Below are 17,124 nucleotides of genomic sequence, written 5' to 3'. Positions count from 1 at the left end.
GTATACCTGGGAGATATTGAGGGTCATTCCAGACCACAGCAATAAAGTGAGTGTCACAATAAAGTGAGTCATAATCTTTTTGCTGGTAGAGGGCCTCACCTTCAATTTGTAAAAAATGCAACATCTGTGAAGCACAGTGAAGGGAAATACAATACAAGGAGGTGTGCCGGTGTTTGGTCTTCATAGCCACTCTGACACAGAGCTTGTAAAACCCTTGGAATTTTCTAAGTAAAGAGAGTAAAAAGCTATCTTTTGTTTTGTTAATGAGGTGACTTTTAGACCCCACCTAAGAATGGAGACTGGTGGCCAAAAGAACCAACCTTGAGATTAGAGGGTTGAAACTTGGCAGTGCCAACCCCCTGACCTTGCTGGGGAGAGGGGCAGGAGATGGGGTCAGTCACCAATGGCCGGTGATCTAATGAGTCATGCCCGTGTAATGAAACCTTCAGAAAACGTCAAAAGGGGGGGTTGGAGAGCTTTAGTTTGGTGAACACGTGGAGACTGGGGAGGAGGCACAGCTGGAGAGGGCATGGGCGCTCCGTGCCTTTCCCCGTACCCTGTCCTGTGCATTCCTTCCCTCCGGCTCTTCCTGAGTTTTATTCCGTTATAATAAACCAGTAATCTAGTCAGTAAAATGCTTCTCTGAGTTCTTGGAGCCTCTGTAGGAAATTTAACGCATGAAGGGAGGGGACTCTTGGAACTTCTGATGAATAGCAAGCCAGTCAGAAATACCGAGGAGGGGGTCGTGGGAATCTCTGGTCTGCAGCTGCTCAGGCAGAAGCACAGGCAACCACCTGGGCTTGAGAAGGTGTCTGAAGGGGTGGGGCGCTGCGATGGGGACAGTTTTGTAGGGGGACTGAACCCTTAACTATGGAATCTGATGCTGTCTCTGGGCACATAGTGTCAGAATTGAGTTAAAATTGTAGAACAGCCAGCAGTGCCCAGCATTGCTTGTTGGTGTGGAAACAGACACACACACACACACACACACACACACACACACACACACACTGGAATTAGGTCCAGGAACCTAAAATAACTTATATTTAATAAAGTTTTTAAAACATGCATGGAAATAATATACACAAAATATTCAGCATGGTGATTACCGCTGGCGAGAGAGAGAAAAGGACATGGATTTGATTAGGTACATATAGGCATTAACTATGTGTTCTTAGAAAACAAACAAAGAATCTTAAAGCATATACGAGTATACACACACACACACCAAAGGTTATGATTCAACAAAGCTGAATGGTGGGCATATACATGTTTAATATGTTATTGTACTTTTGTTTGAAATATTTCAAAATATTTTAAGGTTAATACGTTAAATCACTCTGGAAGAATAGTGGGGCTTTGGACTGAGTTATTGTCCATAAGTAAGAGAATGAGCTTTTTAGAATAAAAAATAGAATGTAATGTTACTGTTTACTGCTCACCCCCCACACACACACAAGCCCCTCAAAAACCACACAATCATACCTTTTACACAAGGAAGCTGAAACCTTGAATAATAAACCCTCCGGGATTCCTATGCTTCTCTGTAAGCCTCAGGCACAGGCAGGTGAAAAAGCAAATTCACTGAGTCTTTGAAATGAGGAAAGAAAAGGAAAACGTAGCAAGACCCACAGTCTCAAGTTATCGACCTCACTCTTCCCAGACAAGGCTTTGTGGTTGGGTTTTTTTTCTTCCAAAATGCAAATAGCTGTGCTTTTTTATTATTAAAAAATAACTTATATTCTTTGAAAACAATTCACTGAAAAAGTAATTTAAAATAACCTACAATTTCACCACCTAATAATAATCACTATTAATAATTTTGTATGTATCCTATTTATGTGTAAGTAGAGTGCTTACCCAAAAAGCACACTCACATTTTTGTTTTTAACCCCCTTTTTTTAAAAAAAAGATTTTATTGGGGAGTTGGGGAAGGGGAACAGCCAGGTTGTTGTCCTTTAATCTTAGTTGTGGAGGGTGCAGCTAGCTCAGCTCCAAGTCCAGTTGCCATCCGGCCGCCTGTCGGCAGCTCACAGCAGCTCAGCTAAAGGTGCCGTGTTCAATTTTAGTTGCGGGTGGGTGTAGCCCACCATCCCATGTGGGAGTCGAACCAGCAACCTTGTTTTTAGGAGCACGTGCTCTCACCAGCTGAGCCATCCTGCCACCTGTTGGCAGCTCAGCAGCAGCTCAGCTCATGCACAGCTCACTGGCCTATGTGGGAATCGAACCGGTGACCCTTTTGCTCAGAGCTCACGCTCTTAACCAACTGAGCCACTCAGCCAGCCCCCTTTAATCTGTTTATTTTACAGTGTATCTTAGAAATAGTTCAAAGTCCAGATGGAAAAAATTGGTCATATTTCTTTTAATGGCTGTATAGCATTATAATGGGTGGTCATGCTGTAATGTATTCAACCAAACCACTGCTGGTTTTTCAGTTTTTCTTATGTGCAGTGCTGTAGTGAATACAGTGCACATGCATCTTTGAATGTTTGTCCATTTGTTTCCTTGGGATAGGTTTTTAGAAGGAGATTTGCTTGATGGAAGCGAATACATAATAAATACCAAGTCTTTTGTTATCAGTCAGGGTTCTCCAGAGAGGCCAGCTGGCAGGAAACTCACACAGGACCTGATGGTGCAGAATTTTCTCTGCTCCAGGGAACCTCAGTTTTGACACTTACCCGTCACCCCACGTTAGGAGATGTTAGTTCCCTGGTGAATATATATTTTGCGTACACCTTCTCTTAGTCTGTGGCAGTGTCTTTTTACTTTTTTCATGGTGCCCTTTAATTAGGAGAATTTCTTTGTTTTAATGTCCATGTAATCATTTTCTTCTTTCTTCTTTTTTTCTTTCAAAAAGTGGCTCCTTTTTGAGTCCTCTTTACGTAATCTTCATCCATTCAAAGATATTTTTGTGTTCCCTTAGTGTCATGTCATGCTTAAAGGGACAGAATTCACAATAACCAAACTTTCCCATGGCATCCCGTGTTTTAGGATAGTTTGCAGTTTAGATATTTATTAACCCACCATGCACTCGTCTCTCCTGCTGGGAGCAGCACCACCCGCTCTCCATTTGGGAGGAACTCCTAAGAGCCTGCCTGTGGTAGCATTCAACATTCTTTGATGGAGATGTGAGCTCGTGACCCAACCTGCGCAATACTGGTATATTGTAGCTCCTCGGCCACAGTGATTGGTTCAAATATGGCCTTGTGACCCGAGCTGGAACAATCAGGATGGTGACTGCAGAGATGTTGGCAGCTATGGCTCTAGCTCAGTGAGACTTGAGCATAAAAACACGAAACCAGTTGCACAAGAGCAGCGGAAAGGAGAGAGCAGATCTCTAGGTTGTTCATTCGCTGGCTGCCTAAAACTTCACCCTAGAATTTCCTGTGGGTTTAATATGTGGGCCAATGAATTCCCAAATTTTATTGAGGTTTTTTTTTTTTAACTTTGGTTAAAACTCTTGAAATAAGTATGCTTGAAAATGTGGCTGCATTACCATATAAGTTTGAGAGTGCTCCAAATCCATCTCACTCTGAGAGACACACTGTGTCTTAGAAACTAAAGGACATATGGAAGCCTGTAGTACAAGGAGCCTGCTTATCTTTATTTAACCCAGTGATTCCCAAACTTATTTTTTACGTGACTAGTTTTTGATGGTGCTTCTGTTAACATCTCATAGAATCTTGGCCAGCAGATCATTAATTTGGGAAATGCTGGATCGTAGGCATGGAAGGTCGATCGGCAAGCTGATGAATGAAAGGCACTGTAATCCTGACACTAGGTTTCGGGAAATACTAGCATTTAATACTTTATATACAAATGATGTTATTTTCCATTCAGACAAAAAGTCTTCTGAAAAGGAAAATCTAAAAGATAAATTTAACGTAACCAATCTGCAAATTTTTTCTCATGCAGGTTAGCCAATACACCTTTGCCATGTGCAGTTACAGAGAAAAAAAGTCAGAACCACAGGAATTAATGCAGCTTGAAGGATACACTGTGGATTACACCGACCCCCACCCAGGTAACTTTAAGTGGAATCACTTAACCTGCTATTCACACATTCATGAAATTCTCATAAATGTCCTGTGTCTGTTCTGCGTTTCAATCTCCACTTAACAAATGAGATGCACATTTCACGTATATACAGGAATAAGACTTGATGAAATTCAGATTCTCTCTTTTTGAGGGCTGCTTAGTTTTAGCCATAACTCATCATTTCTCTTAATATAAGGATGAAATATGTGAAAGTTCCTGTAGTAGAGAAACTGCATGAGAAATATCATCAATGCTTACATACACTTCTTTACTGGAAAGGAAAAAGAGACAAAAATAGGGAAAGAAATGGCAAGTGAATTATTATATATTCTGCCAATTTTGTCCCCAACAGCACTTTCTTGTTCTTTTCTCTCTCCCTCTGTGTTAATAGTTGGTGTAGTACTAGACACTTGCTTTCTAAAACTGATGAGGGAGTGAGTGAATGAAAGAACAAATGGAGATTAGTGAAATTCATAAAGTGATATTAAATATATAGAGATCAATAAATACATAAATTAAGAAATTAATATAGAAAGATTAAAGTAGAAATCTGTGATCACGTTCGCTAATCAGTCTTTTTTTTTTAATTAAAGTTTATTGGGGTGACAATTGTTAGTAAAGTTACAAGGCTGGGAGGAGGGTGGTAGATGAGGGTAAAAGGGATCAAATATATGGTGGTGGAAGGGACTAACCAGTCATTTAAAAAGGCAAAATACCTTCTCTGTTAAAGAATTTTCCAAAAAATAAAATACCCTGGAATGTAAGTATCATTTTTGCCTTATCTGTATTTTTTTCTGCTAAATTCATCAAATATTTCCCCTGCATATAGAATGAGAAATGTGCCAACCGATAAGCACTTTCTTCTCTGGCATGAAATACCAGACTATATTATGCATTTCTGTGCGATAGGTTTGTAAGTCTTGCCAAATGCTACTGTTTCATCGACTGTTTACTTCCCTCAATTTTTTTAGTTTTCCAAGTGATACGGAAATCTAAACCTTTCTCTAATTGTTTTTCCTGCAATTCTTGGATCATGGGTTTGATCCTCCACTGAAAATCATTTAAAGCACTGAGCTGCTAATATCAGATCAGTTCTTTTCCATGAGATCGTTAGGTGAATGAGATTAAATTCTGCCAATTGTGTCAGTTTTTAATGATGTATTTTTTCCTCCACAGGCCTCCAGGGGGGTCAGATGTTCTTTAACGCAGTTAAAGAAGGAGACACTGTTATATTTGCCAGTGATGATGAACAGGACAGAATATTATGGGTTCAGGCCATGTATAGGGCCACAGGTCAGTCGTATAAACCCATGCCTGCCATTCAAGCCCAGAAGCTGAATCCGAAAGGGGGAACTCTCCATGCAGATGCTCAGCTTTGTAAGTTTTGCAAAAAAATAATTTGATTATCAATGAATAACCTTAATAAGATATAAAATTGTCTGAAGCAAATTTGTTCAGTATTAGAGTTTGCATCATTAATTAATTCTGATTGAATAAAAATAGCTTCATATTAGTAGTCATAGAATCAGTTATATAATTTTTCACACAGATCTCGGGTAAAGGGTGCTGGTGGTTTCCAGTCATGAATTTTCCAAGCATTGTGGTATCTCTGGGAATCTCGAGAGCATATAAGAAAATTCTCCAAAACTTCTCAAAAGAAGTTTTATTTCAACTTACTGCAATTTTAAATTATGTGCCCTATACGGATGGGAAAAGTATTGCAAAGTCAAATTGATTGGCCTTGATTTCAGAATACCAAAATGATGAGCCATCGCTCTCTAGAGTTGTTCTTAATTATCCTAGGACTGTTTTCTGTTATAGATTGATTAAAAAAAAAAAATAAGTCATCAAGCCAACTTTCTTTTTCTAAATACCTTAATATTCATGTTATTTTCTGCATGCTAATTTAAATCATTAAGAACTATATTTTTCATTTAAATTTACAAGTGATTAATAAAGTATGTAATAATGATAGAAACATATTCAAACATAGCTTTAATAACCATTAGACCAGATGTTCTAACTTGTTACACTCCTTTACAAAAATTCTCTAGTTTCTCCTGTAATAAATCAGTTTGCCTGTAGCTTTCAGCTCAAATTCTGACTTTTCACTCAGCACCCTTTTACTCTGAAAATTTCCTAGGGGAGTACAACTTGATACGCATTATTTTATTCTCCTATTCTTTATGCATCAAATAACTACCCTATCCTCTTTTTAGGCACCCTTCAGTATCGCATCTGGTTATCTTAAACAAAGACATTTTAAGCTCAAGCAATTAAAGATAGAATATGTGCTCAACCCTAGTCACCTTTGTGCTTTGGGGTTTAAAGTATATACCTTTCAATTTATCACAGTCCATCTTCTTGTGATATAATCACTTCGTGCATAACATATGGACCTTACATTAGCATGCTTCCATTTCTCCCCTCCTGGCCTCTGGACCATGCTTGTCGTACAATTAACTTTTACTTCTGTTAGAAATCCCACAATACATTGCTGCTGCTATTGTTGTTGTTGTTGTTGTTGTTATTATTATTATTATTATTATTATTATTATTACCTTAAACAATTACCTTTTAAAGAAACTTAAATAATATGATAAAATGTTACATACTTACCTACATGGTTACCACTTCTGGTGTTCTTCATTCTCGTATAGAGACATTTTACTACTTCTTGAATGACTTCCTTTGACTTTTCTTGCAGTGCAGGTCCGATGGTGATGAATTTTTATTTGTATATGAAAAAGTCTTTACCTTTGTTTTGAAAGATTTTTTTTTCTTTCAGTACTTTACAGATTTTGCCACACTCAGTGAAATTGCTTTTTTATTTCCTGATGAGAAATGTGCTATCGTCTTTGTTTGGTCCTTTCTGCATAATGTGTCTTTTTTCCCTCTAACTGCTTTACAGATTTTACACTGGCTTTGAAGTTTGATTATGATGTACCTTGGTGTAGTTTTCTTCATGAACATGTTCTTGACCTTTATTCTAAGACACAGTTAAAGTTAAATTACCTGAAAACAGTTTGATCCTTTCAGTCTGCTTTTAAGTTTTGTTAGGTGGGACCAAACAGTGTCGTCTAGGGTTAATTTTCCCCAGTTCTGAACCAGGATGCTTCTTAAGGACTCTCACTGATGCCCCCTGAATTTTCAGGTTTTTATGTTCTGGCTGTTGGAAACAAGTACCGTTCCAGGCTCAGTGTGAGTTTTGTCCCCTCTAATCCTTGAGGGTGATTCTTTCCCTGGCCTCAGGTAGTTGCCTCGCATGCATGAGGTGGTTAGTATTCAGCTGAATACCGAAGTCTTCTCTGCAGACTCAGCCATGTTGGCCTTTCTGAATGGTCAGCTCCATTTTCTCAACTGAGGGAGACCACGGGCTCTTCCTGGGTTTCTGTTCCTTGTGCTACAGCTTGGAAAGTTTCCCTGGCATTAACCTGGGGCAACTTAAGGCTTACCTCACTTATTTTCCGTCTCTCAGGAATCACTCACGTTGCCTGATGCTCAATGTTTTGAGAGCTGTTTTTTCATATAAATTTTTTTTCTGAATTTATAGTTGTTTCAGGTAGGAGGCTAAATCTGTTTTTAATTACAACATCCTGACCAGAAGTAGAATGATTTTTTTCTTGTAAGATAGAACAAGATTTTTTAGCCTTGGCACTGTTAACATTTTGGTCCAGATAATCCTTTGTTTCAGGGCTTTGGGGAAGGTCTGTCCTCTGTATCATAGGATGTTTATCATCATCCCTGGCTGCTTCTACCCACTATATGCCAGTAGCATGCCCCTCCCCTACCCCATCTAGGTCTGACAACCAAAAATACCTGCACACATTGCCAGGTGTTCCAGAAGGCAGGGTTGAAGACGGGGAAGTATCACCTCCATTTGAGAACCACTGAGTTACAGTGACTTGAATATTGTTTTTGTAAAAGTGTCTCACTCATTCACTTGTGTTGACATCCTAAGTGCGAGGAATACCCCAGGAGTGTGCTGAGCTCATGGATGTCACCCATCTTGCACAGAGAGGCAAGAAAAGCGGTCGGGAAACCCTGGGCTAGGGCCTGGAGGCAATGACTGCGTGATACACAATTAATGAGTTAAGGATCCACTACTCAGTTGATTCCGATAGTCATGTAATCTCTTTCTAGCAAAACCTTTTACTATTGTCAAGGCGGTATTGGTCAGCCTAAGCAGAACTGAATTTTCTAGCCCCTTGATCAACTTGTTCTAAAAAAGACAAATTTGGTCTAAAAAGCCAAACTGTTTCAGCTGTGTTAGCAACAGCTTTGTTCTACCCCAGGCTTTTAGTAAAGTTTCCTATTAGAGCAGGCTCTGCTGTTTTATCTTTCTTTAAGAAAGAAAAATGGAAGGAAGAGAGGGAGAAAAGGAAGGGGTGAGGAGGGGAGGGGAGGGGAGAGAGATGTGTTTCTACTTCATAGGAATGACAACACTGACCGTGACCTCTATCAGAGATGCCCTTGGGCCCTTAGTGTTTTCGTCCCTTCCTTGACTTCCACCACATTCCTTTTTTCTCCTTTCTTGATCATCTCTTGGAAGAACAAATTTTAGAGTCACTAGTAGAAACCAAGAAAATAATAAAATTATTATGACTAGTCATAGAAGTAAATATGTTCTTAACCCACTTAAATATGCTTTGTTTTTCATTTCTTTGCTGACCAATAGCTAGTAAGGGTAAGTGTTTTCGTGATTTTTGTTTGTTTTGCTTCACTGTATTAAAATTTTGGCAATGATGTGATTTTTGAAGGAATATCTTGACCTTGTTTACAATGTCAGTCTCCTACTTTCTAGGCAAACCCAGAATATTTATATTAACTTTACCATTTATGAAACAAAAAGGTCTGTTTTTGCCACAACAGAAAAATAGAAACAACCTATTTATTATCTACCATTCATGTGGGCATAAAGATAATGACTAGGAAGGTGTTATAGCAGCATGCAAAAAAAATGCTCAATAAGATTAAGTGGGAAATGCTAAATTATATATGTGGTATTATTTTCACTAACTTAAAAAAACAAACTATAGGTAGAATTATAACTAAAATAGTCGTAGTGGATGAGTTTAATTTCAGGGACTACTTGCTAATTCATTTCCTCTCCTGAATTTTCTTTGAAGTATCTACATGACAACTTTTAAAAAGCTTGTTTTTAAAACGAAACATACTGAATGTGAATGTTTAGGAATAGTCAGAACAAAATAATAACTCTGTGAAATCTGACTTATTAGATGACTCTACTCTCTTTTTGAGGATATGATTATTGGTATGTATTTATAGATTGCTCTGATAAGCAAACCTATTCTTCTTCCCTATTTCTTTGACTCTAAGGATACATAGAAATTCAGGAAATAGGGTAAACTTAAGAGCCAGCGATTGTGCTGCTATCCAATTTATTTGCGTCAAACTGTGCACTGCCTTTTGCCCGACTGACAGCCTTTGAATAAACTCCCTTTCTTTGCTGCCTCCAACCAAAATAATATGCAAGCACCTCGTTTTTCATTTCTCTCTCATTCATATATGTAATGCAACACAATATGTATGTTACATCATACAATCCAACACAGTACAAGCTGACTTCCAGTAATAAATTAAAGGCAAAAATGAACCAGAAAAGCTACCTTCTTTTCAGTTTTCAGCCAATTTTTTCAATCCTTAAATCGGAGAATAAATTTACATTTCATTTTATGAGCTAATTCTCCTGACTGATCTAATAAGTTAAATTTCACACTTCAGAGGGAAAGTATGTCTTACTTTACATTGAATATATTATTTCAAATAAATGTTGAATATTAGTTTACTTGGCCTGTGATTCTAGGTCTGTATGTGTTGATTAAAATTGTCATCATGTGAAAATATTACATGCTATTTGCTGCAGAAAGCAAGATGTGTAAATCCATACATCACTTTTTAATCAATTTAACAAAAACAAGCTTAGAAATTATTTGGGTCAATAATAGAGGTGTGAACAAACTTCTAATTAATATATCTATCAACTGTTTCTCTTCAGTCCTTAGCATAAAACAGGCATGCATGAAACGCGAACATACCAACCAGGGCGATCTACTCAAAATTTTAGCATTAAAGTCTTCCTGTTAACGACCCAATTTGGGTGCGGTAAAGAGAGAAGTGGTGCGTACTTCTTTGTGCCACTTTGAATTTCCTGTACATTTTCAAGCTCAATGAGAGTGTGAGCTAAAAGGAAAGTATAATCAAGTGTAGGCAGCAGTGAGTGCAGCTACAGGCAAGCTCCTAAACACATGGCTATTTTAAACCAAGTGACTGTATTTCCAAAGCTTCATGGCTGCTGAGTTCAGCGGAGGGTTTTGCAGAGGAAGTGATAAGCTCTTAACTAGCAGCACCCTCTTATGAGTCCTTTTGGGGATGGAGTCCCGGGTCTAGATACCCGAGTGGTCCTCGTGCTAATGAATGGCTACCTCTTCTTCAACGGTCTCCTTGCCCCTCCCCCTGCAAATCTTTTTCTTCCCCTTTCCTTTTAATAACCCCAATCTCTCACAACTCCAGGAGCAGGGGGCGAAAAAAGCGTCTTTTGCATTAGTTGCAAAGGAAGGAGGAAAACATTTTAGTTTAATAATTTTTCCATCTCACGTTCTGAGCTCTTAGATGCGGCTCATGGGATTGGGGTTCTTGTGCACACAGGGCTGGCTGTGGTCAGTGCCCGCTGACTCGCCTCCCACACAGAGGGCCTACCAGCTTGCTACTAGTCCCCACCACGTTTTCTACGCTAGCTGTTTACAAGTCAGTGTTAACTGTTTAAATGGACACTGTCAGCCTATTTATATCTTTTCTCTTGACTTCCAACAGCTATTACCCGAATGAAAAATATAAATTTTCATGTTCCATTTGAATATAGCCTTTATAATTCCTTAAATCTATAACAAATGGTAATCTTTTTCAGTTTGGTTTTTATTTCATCTACTTTTAACACACCTGCTGAAAGTACCACCTAAGGACGCTGGAGCATATATCCAACCATTCCCATAGAAACTCTCCACCAGCACCCTCAATCACCTGATCCCACATCTGTCCATAGGTTAATCATCACAATTTATGAGTTTTACAGTATATAATTTAAGCTCAGATCATGTTGGTTTCTTTGGATAATTTTATCATACCGTTTCAGAAGACAAACTGAACTAAAATTTGTCATTATCAGTAAAACTTTGATGAGTGGTGTGAATAATTTGCCATTTAAAATTAGTCACCATAATTTTGTGTTATAGCAAGTCTCCAAGCCTTGGATTTGGTTATGTTATTGATTGAAAGCACATTTTTCATTTGCTCTATTATTCAATAGATGATATCTATTTACTTTCTAAGAATTAAATATAGATATTTTCTGTCCACAGAAAACTATATGAAAATATTTTTTTATAAAAATAAGATAATATTTTAATGGTAGCTGATTTCCTATTTTAGTTTAGTTCATAAGAGAATTTTAGAGTGAAAGATTTCTCACACAGGGAGCTCAAAACTGTTGCCTTTCAACTTATTCTTAGATCTTCATAAATTCATGGAAACGAATGGTATAATGCTGCATGATGAAGTATATTTGCATAAAATATTTTGAATTGTGCCTATCAGATTTAGAAAGGAAGAAGTACAGATGATTAATCTTTATAGCCTAAGTTTTGAAAGTGAGATAATCCCTAAGAGTACATTTCACTTTCATAGAATTACAGCCCCAGAGGGATTGTAGGGATTTTTTTAAATAAAATTTTTGGTGTTTGTTTTCTCATTGTTTGTTTTCTCAGTGTAGAGTCTGTATTTGTGATTTAAATTGCTTTCATGAATATTATTATCACTAATGGTAATTGTTGGAAAGGTAATTTTCCATTTATGTGTATGATTCAGAAATGTTTGTCACTTTAGTAAACATATGGCTTAGAGTCATCTTTCATGTGGGAAATGCTTCATAAAGTAAATTCACTTTTGAAAATAAATATGATTTTATTGTAGACATGAACCATAGATTCATTTTTTCCAGGAACTTGTATATTTTGTTTAAAGACTGTGTACTTATTGTTTTAAAATAGAAATTTGCTTCTCCAAACCTTTACAGCAAAAGAAGAATTATGGATTTTTTTTTCCTCTGAAATTTATTACATATCCTGCTCTCAACAGAAAAGCCATTAATGGGCATTATTTTTAACTTCTTGTTTGACCTTCTCTGGTGAAAGAGATAACAAATAACATTCAGCAGATGTTTTAAAAAAAAAACAGTAATTTAATTTCATAAAGGTGATACTAAAAGATTTTTTTACTCATATAAATGGAGAAATAAAGATTCTAAGACAAATTTCTTAAAGCATAATTTTCTGATTTTATAATGTATGCACCTTGCATTTTTCAATGTTCTGCCTCCTACTCATTTGATATTATTTCATATTATCATATATTTAACTTTATATTAAAAGACAATCAGGTATAAGAATAAAATACAAGAGAAGTTGTATTGTCTCATTTCTCAGCTCAGGAAAAGCAGTTGAGTTAAGTGTTCATCTAATTAATACTAATTTACCACATGTAATGTGTTTAATCATTCAGATAAGTAATTATTAAATGCAAAGAAATACATTCTTCATGGATCATAACCTCATACCTTGCATCATTAGTGAATGGCCATTCGTTGCTTACTCGCTACCTTCACCTTTTGATATTGATGTGAGATATATATTAGTTTGTGTATGTTTTTTTAAAATGTGATTCTGAAGACCCTTCAGCTTGAATTATATAGTCCTTCCATCGACAAATATGGCTGAAAGTTGAACTTGACGTGGATCAATATGATCTGAGCTAAATATCTAAATGTGACTGATTATGTTAGCATCATGTCCACAGATCAATACTGAGTTTTATTATGAGCCCGCCTCTGTAATTGGGTTTAATCAATAGACTTTTGTCTCCTTTCCTTTGCAATTTTAGTATTGCACCATATAGGTTTTAAAAACTACATTTAGCTTACATTTAGAACTCTGCTGCTCGTCATGACCAGAAGTGAGATCTCTCTGTGAATTTTAAGGAACAATGGAGCCTCAGCCCCACCATTGTGAGGAGATCCACTTTTGTCTTGATAACGGATTGCTTGCCCAATATGCGCGACATTTCTAACAGAGCTAATGTAGCGACACCCCAGCCCTTCTTTTGGAGGATGTGGGGCCCTCTTTCTCCAGCCTTAGTAAATACCTCACATTGAAGACTTTGACAAAACATACCATTAATGAGAGCAATCGTAAAAGCTTGCCTTTTGATAAACCCGCAGGGTCTACAGGCATTGAAAGATGCAATCTGTAAAGAACAACAAATTCAGGCCTTTGATTGAAGTGCCGTTTGGGACGTTGCGCTTTGTCTGCATATTTGTACAAACGTGATGCTCCCTTTTTCATGTCTCTTAAACTTGAAGCTTGAGAGCATTCGTTGCCATTTCTACATTAAGGTTGGTCCCATTAAAAGCTCCATACAGGGTGGGGGGGGAAAGACTGGAAGAGATCCAGCGGAAGCTCGTGTGTTCATTTCTGCCCTAGTTTGCCATTTGGAAAGCAAGCTTCTAGCTATCATTACAGTTCTTTTATGAATAGACTGGGGTTCTTTTCCAGTCAGTTCCTTCAGTCATTATGAACTTAAAATGCATCAACTTTTTTTAAAAAATAAGATTATTTCTGTGATGAATATGAAAAGCAGCTTTGAATGAAAGTAGGATTTCCTCATTCCAAATGATTTGCAAATTTTTCCCTGACATTTTTATTTAGGCTTCCCCAAAATTGCAATTTATGTTCATGTGCTGAATTCTTGGCATAATTTATGGAATCAAAGGTCGTCTTCTGTTATCATGAGGCATGCATTTTGTGATTTTCAAAAACTGAATCTGCCTATTCTTAAACCAGAAAAATAAATGTACTATACATGCTTTTCTGAATTGACAGATGCAGACCGTTTCCAGAAACATGGTATGGATGAGTTTATTTCTGCGAACCCCTGCAAGCTTGACCACGCCTTCCTTTTTAGACTCCTCCAGAGGCAGACTTTGGACCACAGACTGAATGATTCCTATTCTTGCTTGGTGAGTACAAGTCTGTCTGTCTCGCCCCGTATAGATTATAATTTAAAAGTTTGAAAGTGAGAACTGCTTTTTATGAAGCGGCGTTTTATTCCTGACTCATTTAACAACTATAGTTGGAGTTAATTAAGGAAGAAGGACTCCAATCGACTGCTTCCCAATTTGAAAATTATGCACCTGGAGACCACTGCTACACCCCTCACTAGACAGAAAAGAGACTCAAACTCTGAACTGTGGTTTATCTGTCCCCCCGGAGAAGGCTGAATGAAAATAGAAGGCTTTAATGAAGATTAAAAAAACCTGTGTGACAGGATTTACTAACAACTCTACAGACATTTTTAATGGTTAAGGTCTAGTCACCGAATTTGATATCTTTCATTCCCCTCTTCTGTTCCTAGAAAGACAACCTACATGACAGGGAAAAGAGACAGTGGGATAAACTGTTTAAATAGGACAGGGGCTATATGTAACAGAGGAGAGCTTAAGTTTTGTCTAACCCTCAAAAGGTAATTTGAATTCCTTAAAAAGAAAAAAAAAAGGAATTAAATTGAGTAGCTAACCTGCTACCGGGTATGTGATGAAACCAGCCAAAACTGGGGGCACAAAGTATAATTTACTTTTAGAAGGATTGCTTGACTCTTCAGAATGTGGCATCTCTCTGTACCTTTCCAAGGATTTATATTGTTCATGGTGATTCCTCTAGAATTTTTTGAGCCAGAATATGCCTATTTCTATAACCATGTAGTCTCTTGGCCACTGAACACGGTAACTCCGTGCAGTCAAGTTACATTGTCTTTAAGATGGCAGAAAGGATGTACTCCCAGCTCATCAGAGGCGTTTCCATAGACAGGAAGATATGAAAGAACTTACTGTCATGATCACACTGATGGCTCATTAATTCACTTATAGACACTTTACTAAGTACCTATTATTCAACGTGTCACTCTGCAGCTTAAACCTGATCCAGCCCTAACTACATGGAGAGTAAAAGAAAGCATCAGGAAACCTTACGATACCTTTCCATAGACAAGCACACATAGAGTGAGCAGCAGGAAACACTCTATCCTGGATTCCACTCAGTGGGGTCGGTAACTGAATTGTCAGTTGTTTTGGGGTACATGGGGGACCCCATATGTCACATGGAGTGTGAGGAGAACACCACAGTGTGTCTTCAGTGGCACCTAGAGGGTAGTGAGCATGGCGATTAGAAAGAGAGTTTAGAGGCAGGATGACCGGGATGTAAATCATGGCCGATTTGCAACGTGGTCTTGAGCAATTCACAGAGCATCTCTCAGCTTCAGCTTATATACTCGTAGCATGGAGATGAGCTCATAATAACTACCATGTGTGATAGTTCTAAATATTAAAGATATATTACGTGCAGTGTATCTAGCATCTTGCCTGCACCCTCATTATATTAAATATTCTGGAGGTTTTTTTCTCTTTTTCCTCCTTTTCCTTATTGCTGTACATGGAGCAATAAGTTCATCTTTCTGCATTTCTCACTGTTCTTTTCCTTCTCTTCCTTGATTTTCTTGCCCCCTTTTAAAACTTTCCATTCCCCTTTTTCATTTTTTTATCTTAAAATAATCCAAGTAAACCCATATAATCCAGCAAAACATTTTATAAAACAAATACTAACTTCATTATATTCACCATAGAGAGACAGCCAGAATGAGAACAATATCCCAAATATTTAAATACTCAAGTAGTACACATTCACCACTGCTAGACTTACTGGAATTTTCTTTCAGTTCACGTTATAAAATGCTTTTGGTAACTAGGCAATTTCACTTATAGTATCTGCCATACCATTGTCTTTTTAATTGATTCATACAGAGGTTGCAGTTTTGGGAACGTCATTTTTTGTGACTGACAATTTAGATACTGGGAAAAAATTGACTGATTTTGAATGACAGGAGAGCAAAACAGGTTGCCTCTGCCTTGCCGGGGCAAGAAAGAGATTGGTGCTGGGTTGCCAGGGTCCCAAATCCGTCCCCAAATTGATGACATTTGATTTTCTGAAAATAATATGAAACATACCACTAATGAAACAAAATGTCAGATGACACTTCAATGCAGCTTCTGCTTATAAGGCCTAACAGCAGCTGCAGAAAAACAGAAAGAAGAAAAAAAATCTTTTTTTTTTTCTTTTGCAGGGTTGGTTTAGCCCTGGCCAAGTCTTTGTGTTGGATGAGTACTGCGCCCGCTACGGAGTGCGAGGCTGTCACCGACATCTGTGTTACCTGACGGAGCTGATGGAACATTCAGAAAACGGCGCTGTCGTTGACCCCACCCTGCTCCATTACAGCTTTGCATTCTGTGCCTCTCACGTGCACGGCAACAGGTATTTTCACTTGCAAACACATAGAGACACGCATAGGGTTGACTTGGGAAGAGAGAAAAAAATGTGCTTTGCTATTGTGTTATCACCTAGTAACAGATTTTAAATAGCAAACACTTCTTAGAAGAGAAAAAAAAAACCACAAAGGAAAAATGTACATCAATGTGATTTAGGTGGGCTGCACTTTATGTTCCTTTTTGCCAGTAAAGCCACTTGAGAGAGAGGGAGGGGAGAGGGGAGAGAGAGAGAGAAAATCTGAGATTAGAAGTCGCCTTTTAGTTCTTAAGGACCACCTGGTCCTCGGGCCTGCACAGTTTAAGTGTCATCAGTATTTCTATTGTAATGCATATATCCGAGTATGTCTGGGTAGGTTTTGTTGATAGGTTTGTGTATATTTCTAATGACCCTTGCTTTTCCACTGGTTTGATAAAGCAAGATGACCCCTCACCTACAATTCAGAAATAAATATCTCCTTTTAGCACTCCAGTGACCTCACCTCTTGCTTTACCAAAAGGGCATAAAATCACCTAATGTAAGCCCCCAGCACTATGTGCCTCTGAGTTTAAAATCTCTCCATGTCACTCTACCTCTCTTCTCTTATTCCTGTTCCAGAGAACCTTTGCTGGGCTCCTCCCATAAAGGAGATACCCCTTAT

The 17,124-nt window shown here is 37.9% G+C and overlaps 1 protein-coding gene across 1 annotated transcript in view; it reads left to right on the top strand.

Annotated features, from left to right (window-relative positions):
* CADPS2 (calcium dependent secretion activator 2) overlaps positions 1-17,124 on the top strand; it is a 196,045-nt gene that overhangs the window by 12,322 nt on the left and 166,599 nt on the right. The window contains exons 2-6 of the mRNA XM_019623705.1: positions 3,916-4,024; positions 5,215-5,415; positions 8,717-8,725; positions 13,992-14,128; positions 16,285-16,472. Of these exons, the coding sequence (XP_019479250.1) occupies positions 3,937-4,024; positions 5,215-5,415; positions 8,717-8,725; positions 13,992-14,128; positions 16,285-16,472 (623 nt within the window). The 5' untranslated portion in view covers positions 3,916-3,936. The remainder of the gene's footprint in view (positions 1-3,915; positions 4,025-5,214; positions 5,416-8,716; positions 8,726-13,991; positions 14,129-16,284; positions 16,473-17,124) is intronic.

This window comes from Hipposideros armiger, unplaced genomic scaffold, assembly GCF_001890085.2.
Source record: "Hipposideros armiger isolate ML-2016 unplaced genomic scaffold, ASM189008v1 scaffold_559, whole genome shotgun sequence".
In the NCBI taxonomy this organism is placed as follows: Eukaryota; Metazoa; Chordata; class Mammalia; order Chiroptera; family Hipposideridae; genus Hipposideros; species Hipposideros armiger.
Note: the sequence above shows the minus strand (reverse complement) of the source record. Positions and strands in the feature narration are given on the sequence as shown.